At 41.5% G+C, this 24,726-nt stretch overlaps 1 protein-coding gene across 2 annotated transcripts in view; it reads left to right on the top strand.

Annotated features, from left to right (window-relative positions):
• The window catches only part of MMP17 (matrix metallopeptidase 17), a 191,786-nt gene that overhangs the window by 142,044 nt on the left and 25,016 nt on the right, over positions 1 to 24,726 (top strand). For both annotated transcript variants that reach the window (XM_033953675.1, XM_033953676.1), the window contains exons 3-5: positions 2,350 to 2,479; positions 14,122 to 14,405; positions 22,206 to 22,382. In XM_033953675.1, the coding sequence (XP_033809566.1) occupies positions 2,350 to 2,479; positions 14,122 to 14,405; positions 22,206 to 22,382 (591 nt within the window). The remainder of the gene's footprint in view (positions 1 to 2,349; positions 2,480 to 14,121; positions 14,406 to 22,205; positions 22,383 to 24,726) is intronic.

Genomic DNA, 24,726 nt, shown 5'->3' with positions numbered 1-24,726 from the left:
ACTTCATCGAGTGTCCCCTAGTCTTCTTAATTTTTGATGGACTAAAATATTGATCCACTTGTACCCTATCATATCTCCACTCAGCCATCTCTTTTCCAAACATCTTTAGTCTTTCCTCATATGAGAGGTCTATCCCCTTTATTTTCTTGGTCACTCTTCTTTGAACCTTTTCTAGTTCTGCTATATCTTTTTTGAGATAAGGTGACCAGAATTGAACACAATACTCAAGGTGAAGTCGCATCATGGAATGATACAGAAGCATTATAACATTCTTAGTCTTGTTTACCATCCCTTTTCTAATAATTACTAGCATCTTGTTTGCTTTTCTGGCTGCCATTGCACATTGGGCAATAGATTTCAGTATATTGTCTATAATGACCCCCAAGGTGGATCCTAGCATTTGGTAACTGATTTGGGTTATTTTTCCCAATGTGTATCACTTTGCATTTGTCCACATTAAATTTCATCATTTGGAAACCAAATCTTCCAATTTCCTAAGGTCCACCTGCAATTTTTCACAGTCCACATGCGTTTTAACAACTTTGAACAGTTTACTGTCATCTGCAAATTTAATCACCTCACTTGTCATTCCAATTTCCAGATCATTTATAAATAAGTTATATAGCACCTGTCCCATAACAGATCCCTGTGGCACTCCACTATTTACCCTCCTCCATTGGGAAAATGGCCATTTATCCCTACCCTCTGTTTTCTGTCTGATAACCAATTCTTAATCTACAACTGAACATTGCTTCCTAGCCCATGACTCTTTAATTTTCTTAGGAGCCTCTCATGAGGAACTTTGTCAAAAGCTTTCTGAAAATCTAGATATACTATATCAACTGGCTCACCTTTATCCACGTTTATTCACATCTTCAAAGAAGTCAAGCAAATTGGTGAGGTAAGACCTCCCTCAGCTGAACCCATGCTGACTCTGTCCTGTTAAATTATGTTTGTCTATGTATTCCGCTATTTTATTTTTATAATTGTTTCCACTATTATGCCCGGCACTGAAGTCAGGCTTACCAGTCTGTAATTTCCTGGATCTGCCCTGGAACCCTTTTTAAAAATTTACGTTAACATTGGCCACCCTCCAATCTTCAGGTACTACAGACAATTTTAGCAACAGGTTACGGATCACTTACAAAGCTCAGAAGTATCTTCTAAACTCTTCCCATTGCAGAGAGCTTTCATGAGCAGCAGCATAGGGTTAATAATGAGTACGTACAGAAATTAAGGGTCTGCGCAATGTAGAAATAGGCTTTGCGTGGGATTTAGCTTGCACGGTAGACATCAAGACTATTCATTATTCTACCCTGATGAACAGAAGTGCACAGCTGATTTAACATGAACACAATATAACAATTTTACTGCCAGGTCTGAGGTGGCATAGAAGGATTGACTTGCCCTCTGTACTGAGGAGAAAGGCTAAGAGCCTGGTCTTCCTGGACCCTACCCCCAACTGCCCAACACCCCTAAAAATACATCCCTAGTGTCTAGAACATCCTCCATCTCTGCCCCACCCTCCAACCTGGTTTGATCCAACTCCCCTTCTCCAATATTTAAAGAAAATTCCCTAGTACTTAGCAGCAGCACCTCCTCTCCTCCCCCCCCCCAAAAAAAAAAAAAAAATGAACCCACCTCCCTTAAAAAAAACAAACCTAAAAGCAATGGAAAACTGTCAGGCCATAAAAGAGAGAGAGGCAGCCTATGTTTGACCCTAGATTCTTTATGAATGGCTAAATTCAGTATCTATATGAGACACAGAAGTGACTGGCACTGGCCTAAATACAGAACTATCCCTTTTATACTGGAATTTGTTGACAGACCTTGACTTTGTAACCAGTCCTCATCTGATTCAACCTTCCTAGAAGGCTTAAACCATGGGGTTAAAAAAAATAATAATAATCTGGTCAGACTCAATGGGTTCTGCTACTACTAGTTGCAGGACAAGATCCAGCTGGCTCTCTGCCCTCTGGCTCCATCCCACTGTATCTGGGAACTCAAGTTAAGGAAAGTCTGGCCCCAAGTCCCTAATGCAGCCTGGAATCTGTCACTAACTCTAAGGTACTTACATTTTGTGCCCCACCGCAGGCATTGACCATGCCTGCCGCTGGGCACGGAAGACTCGATTCTGGAAAATTCCTGAGCCAAAGAAGAGTTGTATTTGCAGAAGGGCTGAGATATTCCCTTTTCAGGTCTTTTTCTGTGATTCATATTTTAGAAATTCTGTTGCTCAGTGTAAATGGATTGATAAGGCAGTTTTGTCTCTAGAAAAGATAATTTTTTTCAGTTCTGATGCTGATTATTTGTTTCTTTCAATTAACCCTCCTCCTCCCCCCCCCCCAGACAAAGCCACTCTAGAGCTGATGAAAACCCCTCGCTGTTCACTGCCTGATCTGTCTGAGTTAGATACAGCCAGGCGAAGGCGATCCATTCAGGCCCTGACAAAATGGAATAAAAGGAACTTGTCCTGGAGGTAAGAAAAACACAATGTACTTTCTAAGACAAATGTCTTCTGGGTCCCAGAGGCATAGCAATAGTGACTAGGCCAGGGCTAAAAGGAATGCCAACAGAACTGGCAAATCTCTCAAATATTAGCCCAGGCCTCTAACCACCAGGCCTCACTTCCTCTGCCGTAGCCCTGCCTCATCCAAGATTCCATTGTCAGGAGATGCTGCGTTGAGGCAGGCTGGCTTGTCAGGCTTGCAGGGAAATTGGGCCAAACTGTGTGAAAATGGACTGTTTTGCATTTTAAAAGATATCTTATCAGACCACAACTAAAGTTCCTATTCTTTGGCAGCCCGAGTTACAAAACGCTTATTCTTTTCACTGTTTCACATCCAGTGCCTAGGGATTAGAGAATGACACGGTGACAAAATTCATCACCGTTCCCGTCCCCGCGGATAACCACGGGAAATAATCCCATGTCATTTTCTAGTGTCTCTTTCAACCTCAGTCCTTCTACACCAGCATTTTTCAAAGCAAAGCTTGTGGGTCAGTAGTTGCGGCCATTCATGCTCTCATTCTTATGTGAGCCAAGGATAATGAAGCCATTGTGACATCACTGATATGATTGGCTCTTAGGCACTGGTGGAATGAGGCATTATGACATCACAATATCTGCTCTGGATACCAGAGACTGTCATTCTGTAGTGTCTGTTTCAACCTCAGTCCTTCTACACCAGCATTCTTCAAAGCAAAGCTTGTGGGTCAGTGGTTGTGGCCATTCATACTCTGATTCTTATGTGAGCCAAGGATAATGAAGCCATTATGACATCACTGATGTGATTGGCTCTTAGGCACTAGTGGAATGAGGCATTATGACATCACAATATCTGCTCTGGATACCAGAGATTGTCATTCTGTAGTGTCTGTTTCAACCTCAGTCCTTCTACACCAGCATTCTTCAAAGCAAAGCTTGTGGGTCAGTGGTTGTGGCCATTCATACTCTGATTCTTCCCTCTCTCCTTAAAGAATGACATGAAGATGGTTTCCCGCGATTATCCGCGGGGACGGGAACGGTGATGAATTTTGTCACCGTGTCATTCTCTACTAGGGATGCCTGACGATGCCTATGTTAAAAAGTACTGTTCAATCAAGAGTGCAAATGGCTGTTACCTTCTGTTTTCACTTAGAGTTTCCAACATACAACTTAGAGTATTTGTTTAAGTTGTATGTTAAAAAGTAGGCATGGCTATGGGCACAGAATAGGCGTGGTTAGGTGTCCAACATAGGCACCGCAAAATTAGGCAAGTGAAATGCTGGCCTAGTGGAACGGTGTCTATATTTAGGACGTCTAGCAATGCCTAAGTCAGCATGATTCTATAAACTGCACTATTTTTTGATTGACAAACGCCGCTCAGTGTCATGTATAGATTCTGGACTAAGGTTACCAGACGTCCAGATTTCCTTGGACATGTTCTCCTTTTGAGGACATGTCCAGGGATCCGGATGGCTTTTGAAAACCCGGCACTTTGTCCGGGTTTTGAAAAGCTTCTGGCAACGAGCGACATCGGGATGGCATTTGCGCATGCACAGATGCAACACAGTGACATCACGCTCATGACATCATCGCGTCACACCATTGCATGCGCGAATGCCGTCCAACGTCGCTCGTGCAGGTCAAGAGGGGGCAGGGGGCCTGGGGGCTGAACGAGGCAGGGCGGGCTTGGGGGCAGGGCCATGGGTCCGGATTTTCCGTTTGGAAAATCTGGTAACCTTATTCTGGCCCTAAGGCTCTTGATTGAAAGCAGTGAAATTCAAGATCTTGCTGCTGACACACAAAATAATTCATTTCTCAGAACTGTAATATCTAGCAGCCAGAATATGTAACCATACACTAGCACACACTCTGCGCTTCAGCCAAGAACACCTGATGGAAATTTCATCCTTCAGAGACATTAAATACAAAAGCATCAGGATAAGAATGTTCTAAATCAGTGGTTTCAAACTCGCGGCCCAGGGGCCACATGCGGCCCGGCAGGTACTATTTTGAGGCCCTCGGTATGTTTATCATAATCACAAAAGTAAAATAAAACAGTTTCTTGATCATATGTCTCTTTAGCTATAAATTACAATATTATTTTTAAGACATAGCCAAAAGGAAAGATTTATAAACTATAAAGAGTTTTACCTCATGCAAAATTGTCATTTCTTAATAAGACATTAACTATTTTTTTCTGAGGCCCTCCCAAGTACCTACAAATCCAAAATGTGGCCCTGCAAAGGGTTTGAGTTTGAGACCACTTTTCTAAGTGATGGCTGCCAAAGGAATTAAACTTAGAAAAGGACACCAGAAAGTTCAAGAAAAGAATAAAGACCATTCTTTTGACAGACTACTTTAACTAATAATGCGACAAACAGAGGGAGCAGCAACATAGAAGAAATAGCCGGCTACTCCTACTAATGACACGATAATGAATCACATTAGATTTACTCAGAATGCTGAGGAAATAAATAAATAAAGCACAGAACAAGAAGTATCAGGAGGAATGAAATCTAGGATGATTATAGAACACAATACCGGTATTATGCGTGTAAATAAGTAGGGTTTAGAAGAAATAGTATACAATACTGGTTATTTGAGCCAATTTTTTTTTCATAATCTGGTTCTCAGTATTATTTTTTTACGCTTTGAATGACATTTGCAGAATTAATTTGTGTTGTAAAGGATTACTGTCATTTTGTAATGTTGTTTTTAGAGGTTTTTTTATGTCTTATGTTTTTTATGCTTCCTTTTTTTATATCAAGCTTTATTGATTTTCAAGTAGTAACAGTGCGATACATATGAATCTGAATGTATGTTTTTCATGTTTCTAATGATTTTATGACGTAGGATTGGTAAGTTATTTTATTGTGTATGCAATGTTACTTGTAGGATCTGAGGGTTATAAATTTTTTAATAAATATGTAAGAAAATTGTGCATATAGACTGAATATAGTATTCCCTAGTGTATATATAGGGGAAGATAGTGTGTATAAATTGTATACTAATTCCATCAGAAACAATCTGCCTCTGTACTGTAACACCATTTCAGAAACTCATGTATGGAAAACCACCACAGAAACCCCCTGACTGCGTACTGTAACACCTTAACTGAAGCTCACATAAACCGCTCAGAATTGACTCCCCAGTCATTTGTAGCGGTATAGAAGCTTTCAATGAACAATAACCCCCTCTTCTACGAAACTGCACTAGCAGTTTCTACCACAGGGAGCCGCGCTGAATGTCGTGCGTTGCTCCCAACGCTCATAGGAACTCAATGAGCGTCGGGAGGTGTGCGGGCCTTTCAGCGCGGCTCTCTGCACTAAAAACCGCGGTTTCGTAGAAGAGGGGCGTTTAGGTCCTGATTCTATAAATGGCACTAGGCACAGTTTATGGAATCATGCCTAGCGCCGCTGCATTAGTCTAGGTTTTCACTGGCCTAATTTACCAGCACCTAAATTAGATGCCTAACCATGCCTAATTCAACCACACCTATTCTCCGCCCCTACCCATGCCTACTTTTCTAGATAGATGTCAGTAGATGTCCGTAGACATGGGAGGGCGAGGCATCCTAAGAGTTCAGCGCCGAACTCTTAATTTGTTTAATTAACCGGGGGGGGGGGGGGGGTTTGGCTGAAAACTACCACACTGATTAAGCCAATTTTTAAAAAAAGTTCCACGTGGAGGCATCCTATATAGAATCAGACCCTGGATGTCTACAGGATTGATCTGTATTAATCCATCTTGTTTAGTTTTTTAATAGGTATACTGATGATCTAGTTACTTCTGCAGTATTTACAGTGCTGCCTTTTCCTAGGAAAGTCCTTGTCGTGTGACCGCTGGAAGTTAATACTGTTATGGCATGGTATGGTAGAATTGCTTTATAGATCTTGAGTGATTTTGACACTGAAATTGCCTCAGCATAAGAAGAACAAACTAAAGCACTCTGCAGGAGTTGTCCAAGGTCTTTCTCAAAGCTGTGGTGGTGATCTTTCCTAGTGTCCCATCCTGCCCGCCAGTTGTTCTCAACAGCCTCCTAAGTGGCCTCTGTTCCTTGCAGTTTTGCTCAGTTGGTGGTTCTACCTTGATTAATCCGTACCCCTCATAACTCACCCAGTTTTTTCCCAATCAGCTTCTCCTGTTTCTTTTATGCTTATAAATTCTAAGGTGCAGGAACTGCACATACCTGGTAGCGCTATGCGAATGACGATGGTAATATTACTATCAGAGATATTTGACAGGTCCCTATTAAAGACAGGACATCTTCTTTTTTCATTGGCATGGTCATTTGTCTAAAACAGTCCATTGTTTAATATTTGAACACATATAAACCGTACATTTACTCCCACGCTCTCTGAATGCTCCTAAAATTCTCTGGAGTGGCTGCAGATCATTGGGTGAAATCATCTCTAATTGGAATGTGTCCTGGAACCCTAAGTTCTACCTCCCGGTGGGTTTGTGTTTTTTTTCCTGCTTGCATACTTTCAGACTCAGCAAAGCTTATTGGCACGACAGTTAGTACATGTGCGGCCAAAGTAATTAACATAAAAGAAAAAGAAAAATAACAAAATAGTGACAATAACAGCAAAAACAAAATTACAGAAAGGACTAGCTTCAGGTTCAGTGTACAATTTATGTGGGATAAGAGTGCCCTCTGCTGGTACATTAAAAAAAAAAAACACAAAAAAAAAGCCACTTCAATTACTGTATAACCTTAGCGTTCGGCAACTCCAGGGGAAATGTGGGTTGAAAGAGGAATTCTGGAAACATCAGAGATGAAAGATTTTGGTGCCCAAGCTAGTCAGATATTCAGGATAGCCACAATGAATATCCACGAGAGAGATTTGCATGCATTGTCTCCACTGCATGGAAATCCCTCTCATTAATATTTATTGTGAATATCCTGAAAACCTGACTGGCTGATGTTCCTCCAGGACCAGGTTTGGGAGCCACTGGCCTAGCAGTATCACACGCAATTTATTGAATATTAGCATTAAGGCGCCTAACTATATCTACAGTATTTACACAGCCATTGAGCTAGCCTAAGCACTCGCCCTAAATTTAGGTATATAAATGCAGCCTTATGCTCGTATTCTATCACAGAAATTACATGTGTAATTGATATTCTATAATTCACACTTATGGCCCAATTCTATAAATGGCGGCTCAATTTCTCAACAAACCAGACGTTTGGAGCTATGAGGGTTTTTTTCATTCTTCCTCCTGATGAAGCAAGATCTGTGGAACTCGATCGGTGTAGAGGAAGAGGAAGTTTTGGATATTTCACAGTTTTTTGTTTTTGGTTATGGTTGATTTGGGATTTTGTCATGTTTATTCAACACTTGGATTAGCTCCAGCAGAAGCGATATCATAGACGACTTTTTTTTTTTTTTTAATATCCCCTGTCGAAGGCTGCCCATTGAATGCCTCAACTTTAAGCTAAGTAACAGCTTTATATGTTACACATCTTTAGTAGCTTGTGTACATGGACCCACTGAGAGATTTCTCTATCTATCATCAATGACTAGGGTAGGCAGGTGGGTGCAATGATGTCTTGATTTAACACCAGATTATGACGCTGCTTCTGAGTTTATTTGGTGTTTTGAACTGAGCATTCACTTTAGTTTCAGATTTATTTTATGATTTATGTCATAAATTTATGTTGTATTTGATTTAGTTTTTTTCTATATACATTTTTTATTTTTATTAAATTTTTGATATTAGTTGCCTAAATTTAAGTGCCTAGATAGGTGTGCCTAGCAAATCTAGATGCCTAACTTATTTAAAAGGCTTAATTGGTACGATAATTAAAAATTAGCACTTTGTAATTGATGTAAATTGCAATTAATTGGATGGTAGGCGCCTAATTTGGTAGGAATCTACTGCTTAGAGGTAGGCGCCTAGTCCAAAGCGCCAAGAAAGTAGACATGGATAGGAAGATCATCAGCGTGTTTTTCATGTAGGTGCCTGTTTCGGACATAGGCACACTCATTTAGACCAAGAAAACCCTTGCATAAGATTAGAACACCTAAGCCCGCAACACTAAGGGCTCCTTTTATCAAGCCGCGCTAGCGAGGTTAACGCGCATGACTTGTCATCACGCGTTAACCCCCGCGCTGGCCGATAACTACCGCCTGCTCAAGAGGAGGCGGTAGCGGCTAGCGCATCCCGCGGTGTAGCGCGCGCTATTATGTGCGTTAAACCGCTAGCGCGGCTTGATAAAAGGAACTCTAAGTGTGATTCTGTAGCGCATTTTTCAGATGTTTCAAATATACATGATGCAAGATTGGAATGTACGAAAAAGACAGCTTTTTTTTATTTGGGACCGGTTTTATAGAATTCACTTTTCATTAAAAACTGAAACTATGAGAGTGTGTGTGTATGGCGTGTGTGTGTATATGATGGTGTCTTTTTGGGTTTGACTATGGGGAGGCTTTTGAGATGGGCTTTTCTTTATATGATGGAGTTATTTTGTGTTTTATTTAGATTTTTAAAATATTTTTATTGTAAAACGCTTTATATACTTGTAAGCGAGATAGTGGTATATCAAATATCTTTTATAGAATTGGATAGACGCCTATCGCCCAATTACATTTTTTTATACCAACTATTGAGGCTTTTAAGGGAATTTTGCCAATTAGGTTAGGTGCCCTTTATAGAATCAGCCCCTAAGGCTAATGCGCTAACCACACACCAATAGGTAAACACGCAATGTAGCTGCACTAACCAATTAGAACAGAATATGCCTACTCTCTGCTCCAGACACGCCCCCAGCACTAAAATATAAATTCTGTTTTTTAGCAAGTGGGAAGTGAGTGCCAGTCCCAAAACTGCAATAGTGTTCTTTATCCTGCGGTAAGCATGCATTAGCGCTTAGCTCAGCTTAGTAAAAGGGCCCCAAATTTTGAAATCCAGAAGGAGGAAACAGCCAAACCAAAAATAAGGTATAAATTCAGGCTTTAGGAGCAAGATATATGCAGAAAGACTATTTTTTTTTTTAAACTGTATTGTTATTAATTTTTTTTCTTTTACAACCTTTTCAATTTTATCAGTGTACAAAAGTCTCACAGCATGTTAATATTATGTAGGTATGGTAGGGTGAGTAATATTTTAATAATTTCTGTAATTGTATCAGTGCACAGGGGACTCTACAAGACCATGCACATGACTACAAGTAGAGAATGACACGGGGACAAATTTTTCCCCATCCCCGCAGGAACTCATTTTCCCGTCCTGTCCCAGCAAGTTCTTTTTCTGCCCCCTGCCCCATTCCTGCAAGCTCTGTCCTCATCTGCACAAACCTCAAACACTTTAAAATCATAAGTGTTCGAGTTAAGGCAGAGTTTACAGGAACAGGACAGGGACAGCGACAGCGACAAAACTCACGGGGAAGGGACGGGGAAATTGAGTTCCTCCGGGAACCCCATGTCATACTCTAACTACGAGCCTCAGGCTTACAATCTAAGGTTAGGCAAAGGGAGCAACAGATGGGAGGATTCAAACATAAAGCATTACTCAACCAGCCCCAAGGAAAGAGCACCATCCTTTTGAAAAAAATGGCAAGGAAGTCGTCTCCCAGCCCAGTCGTTCTTCATGGGAATGACAAGACTGGTGATACTCTCTCTCTCTTACCCCAAAAAAATCAATCTCCAGTTATCAGGAGCTCCTGCATCTGCTCTGATTGCCGGGTATCAGCTTTTCTCTTAACGTTCATCCCTACTTCTCAGCGTTACAGAACATGAAAAAGTGTTTTCATTAAATGAGCATCGATTTCTTGTTCCAGGTTCTGACTTGGAACCTGGAATAAATCCTTTTGCCACTTCTATCTCTTCATTTATCAGATAGGAATTCATTTGTCAGACTTGAGGGTTCATGATAGAAGTCTTAAGAGCTGTACCACTGGTGTACAGATTTAAATCAGGTGAACCAACACATCTACCACAAGGCACTGACATTTCGTAACTTCACAGGGCACTTTCCCAGGAGCAGTCCCTGTAATGCTGCAACATGAGGGTCAATTGCCTTACAGCTAGTTCTTGTAACCTTACCTCATGGGAATCATTTCTCCCAGAGGCTGTCAGGGGCTATGTCTTCAGAAGGGTTAATTTTGCACCTATCAAGACAAGAATGAATCCTACCCCCATGTTGGGTATCCTTGAGATGATCTCAATCTTTCAGATTCACTGCTAATGCTCATCAATACATGGACTGTTCTGGAGTTCAGAAACAGAAAAAAAGATCCAAAGACAGATAAAGACTATAAGGCCTATTCAGTCTGTCCATCCATACCATCTACCATCCCTTCCTGCCCCTTAGAGATCCTAAGTATTTGTCCCAAGTTTTCTTAACTTCAGATAGTCTTTATCTCCATCACCTCCATCGGGAGGCCATTCCATGCATCCAAAGTATTTCCTTTGATTACTCCTGAGTCTGTCCTCTTTCACCTTCATCCTATGCCCCCTCATTCTAGAGCTTCCTTTCAGTTGAAAGATACTCTTCAGCTGTTTTTCCACAGTATACATATTGAAATCTTTGTCTGTCCCCATTAAGGTTACCAGACATCTGGATTTTCCCAGACTTGTCCTTCTTTTGAAGGCATGTCCGGATGGCTTTTCAAAACCCAGCACTTTGTCCGGTTTTTGAAAAGCCTCCCGACATAATCGCGTCGGGAAGGGGCATCCACGCATGCATGGATGCAACACGGTGATGTCACACGCATGCGCGGCATGCGAGTGACATCATTGCATCTTGTCCGCGCATGTGCGAATGCTGTCTGGTGACGGTTCAGAATAGGGCGAAACAGAGGTGGAACTGAGCGGTCCTGTGGGTATGGTCATGGGTCCGGATTTTCCCAAAGGAAAATCTGGTAACCCTAATCCCCATATGCTTCATGATGAAGACCACTGACCATTTTAGTAGCCACTGTCTGTACTGACTCCATCTTGTTTATGCCTTGTTGAAGGTGTAGTCTCCAGGACTCTAAATGAGGACTCATCAGAGGCTTACTGTATAGAGAGGCACTATTACTTCCTTTGTCCCGTTGCCATTCCTCTAACCCAAGCAACTTTCTGACTTTGACTGTTGACTTTTCTACTTGTTTGACCACATTAAGGTCACATACAATCACACCAAGTCCTGCTCCTCTTTCATGCAGAAAAGTACTTCATATATCGAGGTTCACTCAGAAATTCTTTTTAATCATTGACACCCAATACAGTCAAGATTGTTTATGGATCTTTCCGCCATATTGTCTTGATCTCTAACTGTATTGTTTGGTACCTGAGGATCTTCTCTCTCTTTCCATACAACGTATAGCATAGGCCTTGGTACCAGCATTTGTGGAACTAATGCTGTTCTTCTATTTTCTTACATTACCACTATGCCATTTTTCCTTCACGTTTCTATCTATGGGAATTGGAATGTCCTTGGTAATCGGAACTTCTTCATTCTCCACAGTTCCGTCCAGGTCATGATCCAAGGGTTCTTTTATAGAACAAAAGAGAGGGAACAGAAACCCCACATAAATTCAAACAAGAAAAAAAGCAAGTGGGGAGTGGGATAGACCATGTCAGCCTTCACTCTCTCCTCAAAAATGGATTTCCTGTCCTATTAACCCTCTTTCTTCCTCCCCTCTTAAAGTCAATCAATTTGTACCTTTGCTTAATCTTTGTAAACCGCAAAGAACTTCACGGTATGCGGTATATAAGCTGTTATTATTATTATTATTATAATCAATGACCCAATACGGTCCGTGTTTTAGCCTCCTAATGGAGGCCTTCCTCAGGAGTGTGGTTTATAGGTCCACTAGGTGTCACTCCAATGCTGGGAAAAAGACACTTTAAAGATGAAGCGTCTGCACAAATTCTAAAAGCCAATAAAAAGTGAGCAGGACTCGTAGAGAAGTCAAAACCAGGGTTCTTCTGTCACATCAGGGCTTACCTAGGGCTAGTTTCAATAAATGCCACCCAAAGTTAGGCACTAGGATTATCTGCGCTAAGCTTATATTTTGTAAAGGGCATTCTGCATGGAACAGGCTTGATAGAATTCTAGCATAGTGAACATTTGGTACTTTAATTTGAGCTTATTTACACCTGCCAAAGTCTGGCATAAATAGTCATTCCCAACTAATGGCAGTTGGATGCGCAAATGCAGGTATTCTGTGAACACCGCGCCTATATTCTGGAAATGCCTTTGATTCGCCCGTGCTCCCCCATGGCCTTGCCATCTTTGGCCTTGCTTGCTTTGAAATTTAGGTTTACATATTATAAAATAGGGCAGAGGCGTGCGTAACTCCTAATTACTGCTAATTAAGTGCATGTTAACATCAATTATTGATTGTTAGTACCTAATTAGCAAATTAGTTTTCACACGGATTGTAAATCCATGCCCAAAAGTGAGTGCCTAACTTTGGGTGACCTATATCAAATCTGGGGATAGTTTCCAGTGGATGCAACTTTCTACCTTTCTACCTTACTGTAATTAATTAGCAGGAATTAAGAGTTATGCACGCCTCTGCCCTATTTTATAGCATATAAACCTAAATTTCAAAGCAAGCGATGCCAAAGATGACAAGGCCATGGGGGGGGGGAGAACGGGCGAATCAAACATCATTCGCCACTGTGAGAAACCTAAGACAAGTTTGAAAATTCTTCAACAAAAAACAATTCCAACTTTTGGTACAATCTCTAATCCTTGGCCTAATGGACTACTGCAACATACTTTACCTTCCCTGCCTAGCGACCATGATAAAACACAGCCCTAAGACTCATCTCTTCACTGAAAAAATGCGACCACATCACAGAGGCATACCACGACTCACACTGGCTCCCAATACAGGTAAGAATACACTTCAAATTCCATTGCCTACTATTTAAACCTATAGAGAGAGACAGCCCAACCTACTGGAACAACCGACTAATTCAATCCACCTCAACCAGACACAGGAGAACACACACTATTCACACACCAGCCAACCAAAAATGTCAAACAAAGAAAACTGTATGACAACCTTCAAAAGAGAAACAAAAATCCTACTCTTCAAAAAAATACATAAAACCTATATAATACATCCAGATCTGTCCCAAGCTTCACCTACAATACTATCTACTCCTTAGCAAACCTAAAACGCTCAAACTAACCCTTTGTATTTCCTAATACCACGGCAATTCTAATATAATCCACCTATGTATTTAGTAATATTATGACAATTCTTATGTAATCCACCTTGAACCGCAAGATAATGGCGGAATAGAAATCACGAATGTAATGTAATGTTAAATAATTTTGAATATCAGCTCTTTCCAGTTCAGTCATTGTGAGGCAGAATCAGTGGGGGAGGGGGGGAGTTTCTAGTTTTGGTATCTGCATTCCTCTGTTGTTCCCTATCAAACACATATTCATAAAGGTCAGGACCCAAGGAAGAGAGGCAACTACCAGTCACTGGCATGAAATTATGCCAGGAAATAATACAGTATTTTATTAAACAGAGCCAGTGCATTGAGTGTCATTTTGATATGACACTTTGCACATTCTAGACAGCAGAAAGAGCTTTTCTCAGTAACACAATACCAATAATTTATTCAAGTTATGCTGTGTTCTCAGCCTTTGTCTTTTTTCTTCTTTTTTGGTCAAAGAGTCCGAGCTTTCCCCAAAGATTCCCACCTGGGTCACGATACCATCCGGGCCCTAATGTACTACGCCCTAAAAGTTTGGAGCGACATCACCCCACTCAACTTCCACGAAGTGGCCGGGAATAATGCGGATATCCAGATTGACTTCTCCAAAGCAGACCACAACGACGGCTACCCATTTGACGGGCCTGGTGGCACGGTGGCACATGCATTTTTCCCCGGGGAGCACCACACTGCCGGAGACACACACTTTGATGATGATGAGTCTTGGACCTTTAGATCATCAGGTATGTCATGGTAAGAGCGTTGTAGGACTTGTTATTCTTCCTTTTTATTTATATTCCACCGGAATAGTTCAGCCTGAGAACTGAAACCATTCAAGGCTTTACACCACACAGGATTCTGGGAAATATGTAAATCAGAGACCTAAGTCACAGCTCTTTTCCCCTATAGGTGCCTCAGCCTAGGTGCACTGAGACCATGCCCTTAGTGTGATATCTATAATAGCATCTTGGCTCCAAGATTCCATTACAGAATGGTAACATAAGTCAGCACACCATGTCAGTGGCAGGAGTAAGTTGGCACGCCTAGATGTGCCAAATGGTACGTAACATGTATTCTATATACCATGAGTGTAACTGGGAAACACACCTATGGCCTGCCCCCTTGCAAATAGCACCTAAATGCCAAAGGACCTACATTATAGAATAGTGCCTAGCAATTTTGTGTGGTCAAGGTAGGGTTACCAGACATCTGGATTTCCCCAGACATGTCCTTCTTTTGAGGACATATCCGGGGGTCCGGATGGCTTTTCAAAACCCGGCACAGTGAAAAACTGTGTCGGGCAAGGAGGAAGTCCATGCATGCACGGCTGTCACATGCGCATGATGTCATCACATAGCGTCCGTGCACGCGCGAACTTCTTCCCTGCCCGACAAGAGCAGGGGACGGGGCTAGGGCGGGCTTGGGGGCAGGATTAAGATGGGGGTGGGCATAATTAAGCGGGCCTGGGGGCGGGGCTAAAGGGGTACGGATTTTCCGAAAGGAAAATCTGGCAACCCTAGGTCAAGGCCTTCAAGGAATTCAGTGAATCTCCACCACTGCCATGACATGGTCTTTTTTTCTCTCTCTCTCTCTCTCTGTTTGCTCTCCCTGCCCCTCCTCTCCCCCACAAAGATATTTCTCTGGTGTGCTACATATTAGACTGGCTTCATGAGATTTCAGTTTAATTTCCTGTCTACATATTTCTTTTCCTAGTTTTTGATCAGTTATTTTGTATTTGGTATCTATGCTCTGTTAGTGTAATCGGGACCAGGTATTCTGTTTGCATGAAGTTTCTATTTAGCGATCTGTAGTAATTTGGCTTGTTCAGATTTTTTTGATACCTTGATGTTCTATGGTGTTGGGGATGCTGAGCTCTTTTTGTTGTTTTTGTGAGGATCGGAAATGCTATATTGATTCCTTTCAGCCCTATCTTGTTTGGCTTATTTAAGGATTCCCTTGTTGTAAATGTCACCACACGCCACTGGTGCCTAATGCACACAAATGTCTCGCTGTCATATAATGGCGTCTTTGATAGTATAAGTAGCACCTTCCTCTGGGCACCAGAATTGCTCTGAAAGAATGTGAGATGGGACGGGGCTGAGTTAGGGTTACCAGATTTTAACCCAAAGGAAAATCCGGACCCATGGCCACGCCCCCTGGCCTGCCCCGTTCCGCCTGTGTCATACCCTGTTCTGCCCCTAGCCCTGCCCCCCAGACAGCATTTGCGCATGCCCCTCCCCACCACAATTTTGACGGGAAGCTTTTCAAAACCCAAAGTGCCAGGTTTTGAAAAGCTGTCCGGACCCCCAAACATGTCCTCGAAAAGGAAGACATGTCCAGGGAAATCCAGACGTCTGATAATCCTAGGCTGGGGCATAATGGGGCGTGGCCATGTATACTCTGTTGTTTTTTTTTTAAAGAAGCAATCTTGTAACTCTACACATTCCTACACCCCTGGCTAAACAACCCAACCAATTCTTCCAAATCTCTCTTCCTCACATTTAGCAGAAAAAAAAATGCTGAAAGTTCAGAGGAAAGAAAAAAGCTGAAACATTTTCTTATTGGTCCATGTATTTGCACGGCAGTGCTGCTATTCTAATGTAAAACCTTATTGGTTTGTATATCTCAAAGGCATTGCTGCAGAGCTGCTATTATACTGTAAAATCTTATTGGTCAGTTTATCTGTTATTATGTAAAATCTCATTGGTCCATGTATCTGCACGGTACTGCTGCCATTATACTGTAAAATCTTATTGGTCAGTTTATCTGTTGTTAAGTAAAATCTTATTGGTCCATGTATCTGCACGGCACTGCTGCCATTATACTGTAAAATCTTATTGGTCAGTTTATCTGTTGTTAAGTAAAATCTTATTGGTCCATGTATCTGCATAGCACTGCTACCATTATAATGGGCCATTTTGTTGTCTTTTAGATTTTGGGAAAACCAAGACAGAAAAAAGAGCTAGTTGGTTATCAGAGCCAGGCTAGGGATGTGCTTTTGTTTAGTGAGTGCATACATTGAAACAAAAATTTTGCGTTCTACTATCTTATCGCATTTAGTTAAAAAATATAAGGCCAAATTATTTGATGTTCTTATGGGTCTAACAATTCAGCATTTTTTATCAGAATAGAAAAACAGTACAGTTCTTTCTTTTCCTGCATGGTGGGCTGGAGTCTGTCTTATGTGTAAATTTGAAGAAGATACTGCTGTTAGGTGATGTTCAGTTTGATATTTAAAGAGGGTTTGGGCTTTTTTAGATGACTATTGTAGAATATATGCTAATTGACTTGTCTTTCTGGTTTGTACTCCCAATATGTCTACTTTTACAATTTTGTTGGGGGGGAAGGGCTTAAATGCCATTAGATTAATTGTTGTGTTGAATTATTGCATTTTATGAAATTCAATAACGACATTTTTTTAATTCATGTTTTCCTACATAATAATAATAATAAATTTATTCCTTTATACCGTCATTAACAAAAGTTCTAGGCGGTTTACACCATAAGAAACTGGACAGTCAGCAAAATACATTCATACCATAAAAATAAAATCGTACTATAAAAGTAAAAAATATGATTACAATCTTAAAAATACTCAACTAAGTGATAAATTTGTCAAACCCCTAGACAAAGAAGATTTTTTTTAATGTCCATTGATTGCATCTTGAAGAAAAGCAGCAAATAGTGAGATCTAAGGCAGAAAAAGCAGGACCAATTTAGCTTGCCCATAATAATAATAATAACTTTATTCTTGTATACCGCAATACCATGGAAGTTCAATGCGGTTAACAGAGGAAGAGACTGTACATTTACAGCGAAGTTACAAACATGGCAATGATAAGACATATAATATATAGGTGTAACAAGGACAGACCGTTTAGATAAACAGAATCGATTATGAGAGGCCATATAGTGGCTTGGCAAGGTAGGAGGGTTCAGAGTTTGGAGGCATATCAAGGGCAGGGGAGGGGGATGGGAGTTAGAGGAATTTGTTAAAGAGATAGGTTTTTAATGACTTCTTGAACAATTGGTAGGGCGGAGAGTTGGAGATGAGGGCGGTTAGGCAATTGTTCCATTTGCCCGCTTGGAATGCTAGGGATCTATCGAGGAATCTCTTGTAGAGGCAGCCTTTTAGGGAGGGAAAGGTGAACAGGTAGGCTTTTCGTGTGCGGGAGGGGGCCTGCTATTTCAAGGTGCTCAGACAGGTAGATAGGAGAAGAGCCGGTTAGAGTTTTGAAGCAGAGGCAGGCGAACTTAAAGATGATTCTTGCCTCTACTGGAAGCCAGTGGAGTTTGGTGTAATAGGGGCTTACATGGTCGTATTTTTTGAGATCGTAAATGAGGCGAACAGCCGCATTTTGGACCATTCTTAAGCGTTTGATGGTGTTTTTATAGGATCCCAGGTAAATGATGTTGCAGTAGTATAATCACCTGAAGCCCTCATCACCCTGATATTATGTAACAGACAATTGCCCAGAGATGCTCCAGGAACGCAGAAAAGACCCAGACTGCCACATCAGACCTGACAGCTTCACCAGAATTCACGCTGGCTGCCTTTTAGACTTAGCTACCTCAATCAGCCAATCTGCTCATCACCCTACACTGTTGCACTGATATCCCACTGTCCCAGCCACCTAATTTCCTCAGCAACTAATTCCTCTCTCTTTTTGAAAGTGACTCTCTGCCTTTTTCTCTCTTCTGTAATGAGCTTTTTCTGTCTCTCTCCCTGGAGGTATTCCCAAGCTGAGAGATTTGAAGGACTTTGCTTGTTTTGATTGCTGGTCCAGCCTATCTTGTATACTTCAGGTCCCATGAGCTGCTCAGTGAGGGCTGGACCTACTGGAGTACATTTTGGGATTTTTTAACCCTTTGATTTCTAATACCGTTTAGCTTCTGGATAATGTTGGATCTGAATGAGAAGATGTAGGAATGAAGAAAAACCTTAGTGGGGAGCCTTTTTATGTTTGGGAACTATCAATGCTTTTTTTGAAAAGCTGCTATGAACAAAATGCCAGCTTTTCTTAATTATGACGGGAATAGCCATGCAGATAATAACGGAATTGGAAGAACTATGATCGCCTTAACTTCCCTTTTTGGTGGGCGAATTTATGCTCCAGCTACAAATATGAAAAAATGAATGCTGAAATATTGTGGCATAGTAATGTATTTAACTTGGTGTGGGGCCTATTGGCATCTTTTATTGCTTCTATATAGTTGTCATTTCTCTTTAATTTTTGTCTGATTTCTTTACACATCCAGGGTGGGAGGGAGGGGGTGAGAATGCATTACTACTTTAAATAAGAGTGGGTTATTGGAAGAATAATTGCATTTATAATATTGATTAAGTAAAGGGGGTGGGGGGAAAGATTGCTTTTGAATATTTGTAAGTTCAAAGTGCTTTTCTTGATTTGTTATACGTTCAGATTCATATGTATTGCACTGCTACTACTTGAAAATCAATAAAGATTTATTTTAAAAAAAGAAAAACTGCTATGAATAGCTACAGGAACTGATCCGAATATATTTGGAGTTTGTCACATTCGTTTTCACACACGTAGAGCAAGACCTTTTTTATTATTTATAAATGGACCATTCTACTTTTCACTCAGTCTCAACCTCTGCATTAGTTACAGGCAATATATCTAATTTAGGTTTGTCTTGAAGAAAAATTTCTACAAAAATATACCTACTGTTCTGATAAGTCACTAAACATTTGCATGGAAACTTAAGAAAAAACAAAGCTCCCACAGCCAAGACACAAGTCTTGAGCTGCAGGAACTGCTTCCTCCTGTATTGCGTCTGTTTAAAGACATCTGGAAAGATATTTATCTGTTGACCACAAAAAGGGCATTTATATTAAGAAAATATAATTTGAGGATAGCTTGTTTCTCTATTCCCGTCCTCAAAGTGACCAACAATGTTGCTCTTTTGGCTATAAAATCTTTTGACGATTCTAAGAATTGGGAGATATTTAAACTATCAGGTGACACTAATTGATCTCCCCCCCCCCTCTTCTAAAATCATTTTGGAACCACTAGGTATATAATAAAGATTGTCAGGAGAAAAACTTTCTACCTGAGTATAACAAAGTATATCCTTCAAATATATTTTCAGTAATTCCAAAGGAGAAAGATAATGAGACAGGAAAATTCAGAAATCTGAGTTTCCAAGATCTCATAGCGTTTTCCATCTTTGCCATCTGTAAATGTAATAAGGTATTATCCTTCACATTAGATGCAACACAAGATTGCATTACAGAAACAGATGCTTCCACTTTGTCCATACTTTCCCCCATTAAAGCCAATTGAGTTTCTTGTTCACCCATTTTACTTGTTATTTCAGTTGAAAATTGACCACTGTGCCCCACTGTGCCCTGTCATGAATTTTCTATTCTGTTCACTACAGTGCAAACATCTCGTAGCGTAACAATTTTATCACCCATCTCGGGCCTAATAGTAGGTCCTGTAGGCATTGAACAGGAGATACAAAAACAGATTGTTTTCCAGTTAAGGCACTTTTTGGGTCCAGATCAGTCAGTTGTGGAGAAGTTGAATCCAAACCTATTATGGAAATGGAGTCATCCTTCTCTAATAAAGTTAAAACAGGTTGAGATGGAGGCTCACAGCTGTTTAAATCCCGAGAGAGAGAGATCCTCCCCTCCCGATATCAACAAATGCCGGGTGGTAGCTGCAGGGGTGCCTGACTTGAGAGTGGAGACTCCGGCAGGGTTCAGTCAGCCCTTCGTAGAGCAAGACTTTTCATGACATTACATTAAGCACTCCTACCCCACAATTACCCCCAAAGAGTTCTATGTGGTTTACAATCAAGAAGCTAGGCATTAGAGAATGACACGGAGACAAATTTGTTCCCGTCCCTGCAGAAACTCAATTTCCCTGTCCCATCCTTGTGAGTTTTGTCCCTGTCCCTGTCCCTGCCCCATTCCTGTAAGTTCTGCCTTAACCGCACAAGCCTCGAACATTTATGATTTTAAAGTGTTTGAGGCTTGTGCAGATGAGGACAGAGCTTAGGCATTGGTGGAATGAGGCATTATGACATCACAATCTGAGCTCTAGAATGTTGCTACTTAGGATTTTAAAGGGTCTGAGGCTTCTGCAGATGAGGACAGAGCTTGGGCATTGGTGGAATGAGGCATTATGACATCACAATCTGAGCTCTAGAATGTTGCTACTTATGATTTTAAAGTGTTTGAGGCTTGTGCAGATGAGGACAGAGCTTAGGCATTGGTGGAATGAGGCATTATGACATCACAATCTGAGCTCTAAAATGTTGCTACTTATGATTTTAAAGTGTTTGAAGCTTGTGCAGATGAGGATGGAACTTGCAGGAATGGGGCAGGGACAGGAAAATGAGTTCCCATGGGGACGGGGAAAAATTTATCCCCATGTCATTCTCTACTAGGCATTTCTGGGAAAACCGCATCAACGGGTCTATATAGACTAGATCTCCATGACCAACTTTTTGAACAGGTAGACTAGATCCCAATTCATCTTGCTGGAGAAACATAAACAGACGACATCCATATTAATCTAGTGCAGATGTTCTCAGCCCAGGCAGTCGGGTTTTCAGGATATCTCCAGTGAAGATGCATGAGATAGATTTTCATATGATAGGGGCAATATGTGCAAATTTATCTAATGCATATTTATTGTGTATATCTTGAAAACCAGACTAGCCTAGTGTATCCCAAGGTCTGGACAAAGAATTCTTGCTCCAGTGCGAGGTGACAGCACAGCTGAAAGAACAGCTAAGACCTGCTCAATACTGAGGCAAACAGGACAGATCGGAGAGTACACTTTTATATGCTGTTCCATTTCCTGGCACATTTCCCATGCCCTCTGTGTGGTGGTTGGTTGTTGGGGGGGATTTTTTTTAAATAAAGGCAAAATATTCCCTCATACAGTAGCATTAATATTAAATCTGAAGAAACTCTGCATCTCATTGTCAGGCATTGCTTATCAAAACACAAAAGCTGTTGAGCCATAAATAAAAATTTTAAAAAATTCAGAAAGCAAAAAAATCAGCAAAACGGGGAGATGGACTGATGAAATGAGAGACAGTGTGACTCACAAAAATGAATCAGGCTTCAAGATTGCTCTATCCTCTCTCTCCCTCCCTCAGCCAATAATCAAATAAATTAAGCCAGGCTCCCTGCAAAACATGAGGGAAGGCAGAATTTGGCCAAGCACTTTTCATGCACTGTCATTCATCAACAGCAAGAAAATAGATCAGTGTAAATCTTGCTTTGATCTGACCAAATTAGCTTGAACCCTGAGAAAGTTAAATTAAGAAACTCCTTGTTTCAGTGAGGTCCAAAGGAGAACACTTGGGGGGGAGGGGCATAGAAGAGGGAAATTTTAAACTCATGTTCTAGGCCTTCTACTATATTATGGACCAATGCTTTAACCACTGTACCAAGCTTTTCACCTGAATGGATCCTAAGGCTGGTAAAATCCAGAGGAATTTAATCCGTTGACATGATTTCATTCTATACCACCTTATGACTTTGTTGGGTTTTATTATAGATGCTCATGGGATGGATCTCTTTGCTGTGGCAGTCCATGAGTTTGGCCATTCAATTGGCTTGACCCACATCTCAGCTCTAGAGTCTATCATGAGACCATACTACCAAGGCCCAGTGGGAGACCCACTTAAGTATGACCTGCCTTATGAAGACAAAGTCCGGATCTGGCAGCTCTATGGTAAGTTTCACACGTTATCCAAAACTCGACCAGCTATACTGAGTGGAAAGCATTTTGTAATGAGCACTCAGACCCAGATTCAATAAAATGATGCTTAACTTAATTGTCTTAATTGGTTTAATTGGCATCGATAATTGAAAGTGTCATTAAAAAAACAATTTAATTAAATTTTATTAGTCAGTAGGTGCTTAACTCAGTAGGCGCCTACCACAATGAGGTAGGCTCCTACACCGAGGCACCTACCAGCATGTAGGTGTGGTTAGGGACAGATTCAGGATGGGTTTTGGGTGTGGTTTGACTTTGGCACACTCATTTAGGCCAAGAAAACCCTAGTCTAAATGGCAGAGCGCCTAAGGATTCAACGCCTACCAGTACCTAAGACCGCTTAGGCTCCACTAGGTGCGATTCTATAAATGGTGCCTAGCAGATGATTGACAATCATGCATAACGGTGCCTATGAGTTAGGATCTCAGTGGCTTTTATTGACAAGTGATGCCCAACTTATGACTTGGGCTGGTATGCAGAAGTCTTCAGAGCAACAGGCAGCATTTTAACGTCAACTGGAATTAGTAGGTGCAATTCAGACTCTACAAAGCCTTATTACAAAAGTGCATTAAACATTTAACAGGCAGTTTAGCCAGGATCATCCTAAGCTAGAAACATATCCCCCCACCCCAGAACTTCTATCCCACCCACTGTGTCACAGCCAAGGAGGGAAGGCAATGGACAGGACACAATTTTGGAGCCCCTGCCTCCCTTGTACCCTGTGCGGCCTCATTGTCAGCACATGGCTCGCTACAACCCTGAATTTAACACATGGCACCTGCTAGTGCACAGCCACATTAATGGGTTTTGGGGTGTTTTAGCAGTTACTGTGTGGTAAAATGTGCATTAACCCCCAAATTCTGTAAAGCTGTGTATCCAAATTTCTAACTAGTGTGCAAATTTGCACACACAAATTATAGAATAGTGACAATTGTCACTATTCTATAATTGTTAAACTAGGCACCAATTGGCCTTAAGCAGAGGGATAGTCCGCCCCGGCAACCCTCTTCCTCTCCACCCACCACCACTCCTTCCCCTGCCACGCACACGCCCCCTTTCCTCCCCCTGTACCTTTTTTAACTTCAGTGCCAGCAGCCACCAACTTACTGCCCACGTTGGCTTCAGAGTTCTCTCTGATGTCACTTCCGGAACCCTCTCCTAGGAAGTGACATCAGAAAGAGCACTGAAGCTGATATGGGCAGTAAGTTGGTGGCTGCTGGCGATGAAGTTAAAAAGATACAGAGAAGGGGTGCACAAGTGTGGTAGGGGGGCAGGAAGGGGTGCCACTGCCCCACCCTCACTACGCCACTGGCCCTTAAGTGGTGTTAATTAGTGCTAATTTGACATTAATTTGTAATTACAGTCGTAACTGCACTTAGACCCTATTCTATAAACTTAGCGTCTAAATGCTGTAGCGCGCAACTACGAAGGGGACGTGCACATGGACAGATAAGGAATGTGTCTTACAGTTACACATGGAAGTTATAGAATACAGTACTCCCCCAAAATTCATGGGGGTTCCGTTCCAGGAACCCCCACAAATTTCTAAAAATCGCAAATGCGGTTTTTCCCCTGTCAAAAGGAAGGGGAGGCAGGAGAGGGCAGCTGGAGCGCCAGCGGGTGAAGAAAATCATTTGTGGCCTGCTCCGACCGCCTCTTCCTGTAGTAAAGTCGGGCTACACCAATCATGAGCTGCTTTGGCATGCAGCTCCTGATTGGTGTAGCCTAACTTTACTACAGGAAGAGGCGGTCGGAGCAGACCACGAATGAGCGAGTCCGCAATTCACGAACCATGAATTCACGGGGAAACACTGTACTATCACTTACACATGCAATTGCCAACTTTAAACACCAGTATTTACACCAGCTTTGATATGGCATGGGGGAAGCCACTGCTTGCCCTGGAGTGGTAGCGTGGAATGTTGCCACTCTTCGGGATTCCGGAATCTTGTTACTCTTTGGGATTCTAGAATGTTGCTACTATTTGGGTGTCTGCCGGATACTTGTGACCAGGATTGGCCAATGTATGAACAGGATACTGGGCAAGATGGACCATTGGTCTGACCCAGTATGGCTATTCTTATTTTCTTAAGTGCTTGTGCCTAAAATTTGGAGCATGTGGCGACTTATGCTCTATTCCATAATGGCGATTTTAGGCGCAATTGCCATGATAGAATTGGTATTTAGTACCTAAATATTTTGCGCATAATTTTTTAAGCACTTTCTTGAATCTGCCTCTAAGAGCTTTTTTTTGTAAGTTGGTAGAGCAACATTTTGCAGGTAGTGCAAGGCAAATACC

Source organism: Geotrypetes seraphini, chromosome 8 (genome assembly GCF_902459505.1).
Source record: "Geotrypetes seraphini chromosome 8, aGeoSer1.1, whole genome shotgun sequence".
In the NCBI taxonomy this organism is placed as follows: domain Eukaryota; kingdom Metazoa; phylum Chordata; class Amphibia; order Gymnophiona; family Dermophiidae; genus Geotrypetes; species Geotrypetes seraphini.
Note: the sequence above shows the minus strand (reverse complement) of the source record. Positions and strands in the feature narration are given on the sequence as shown.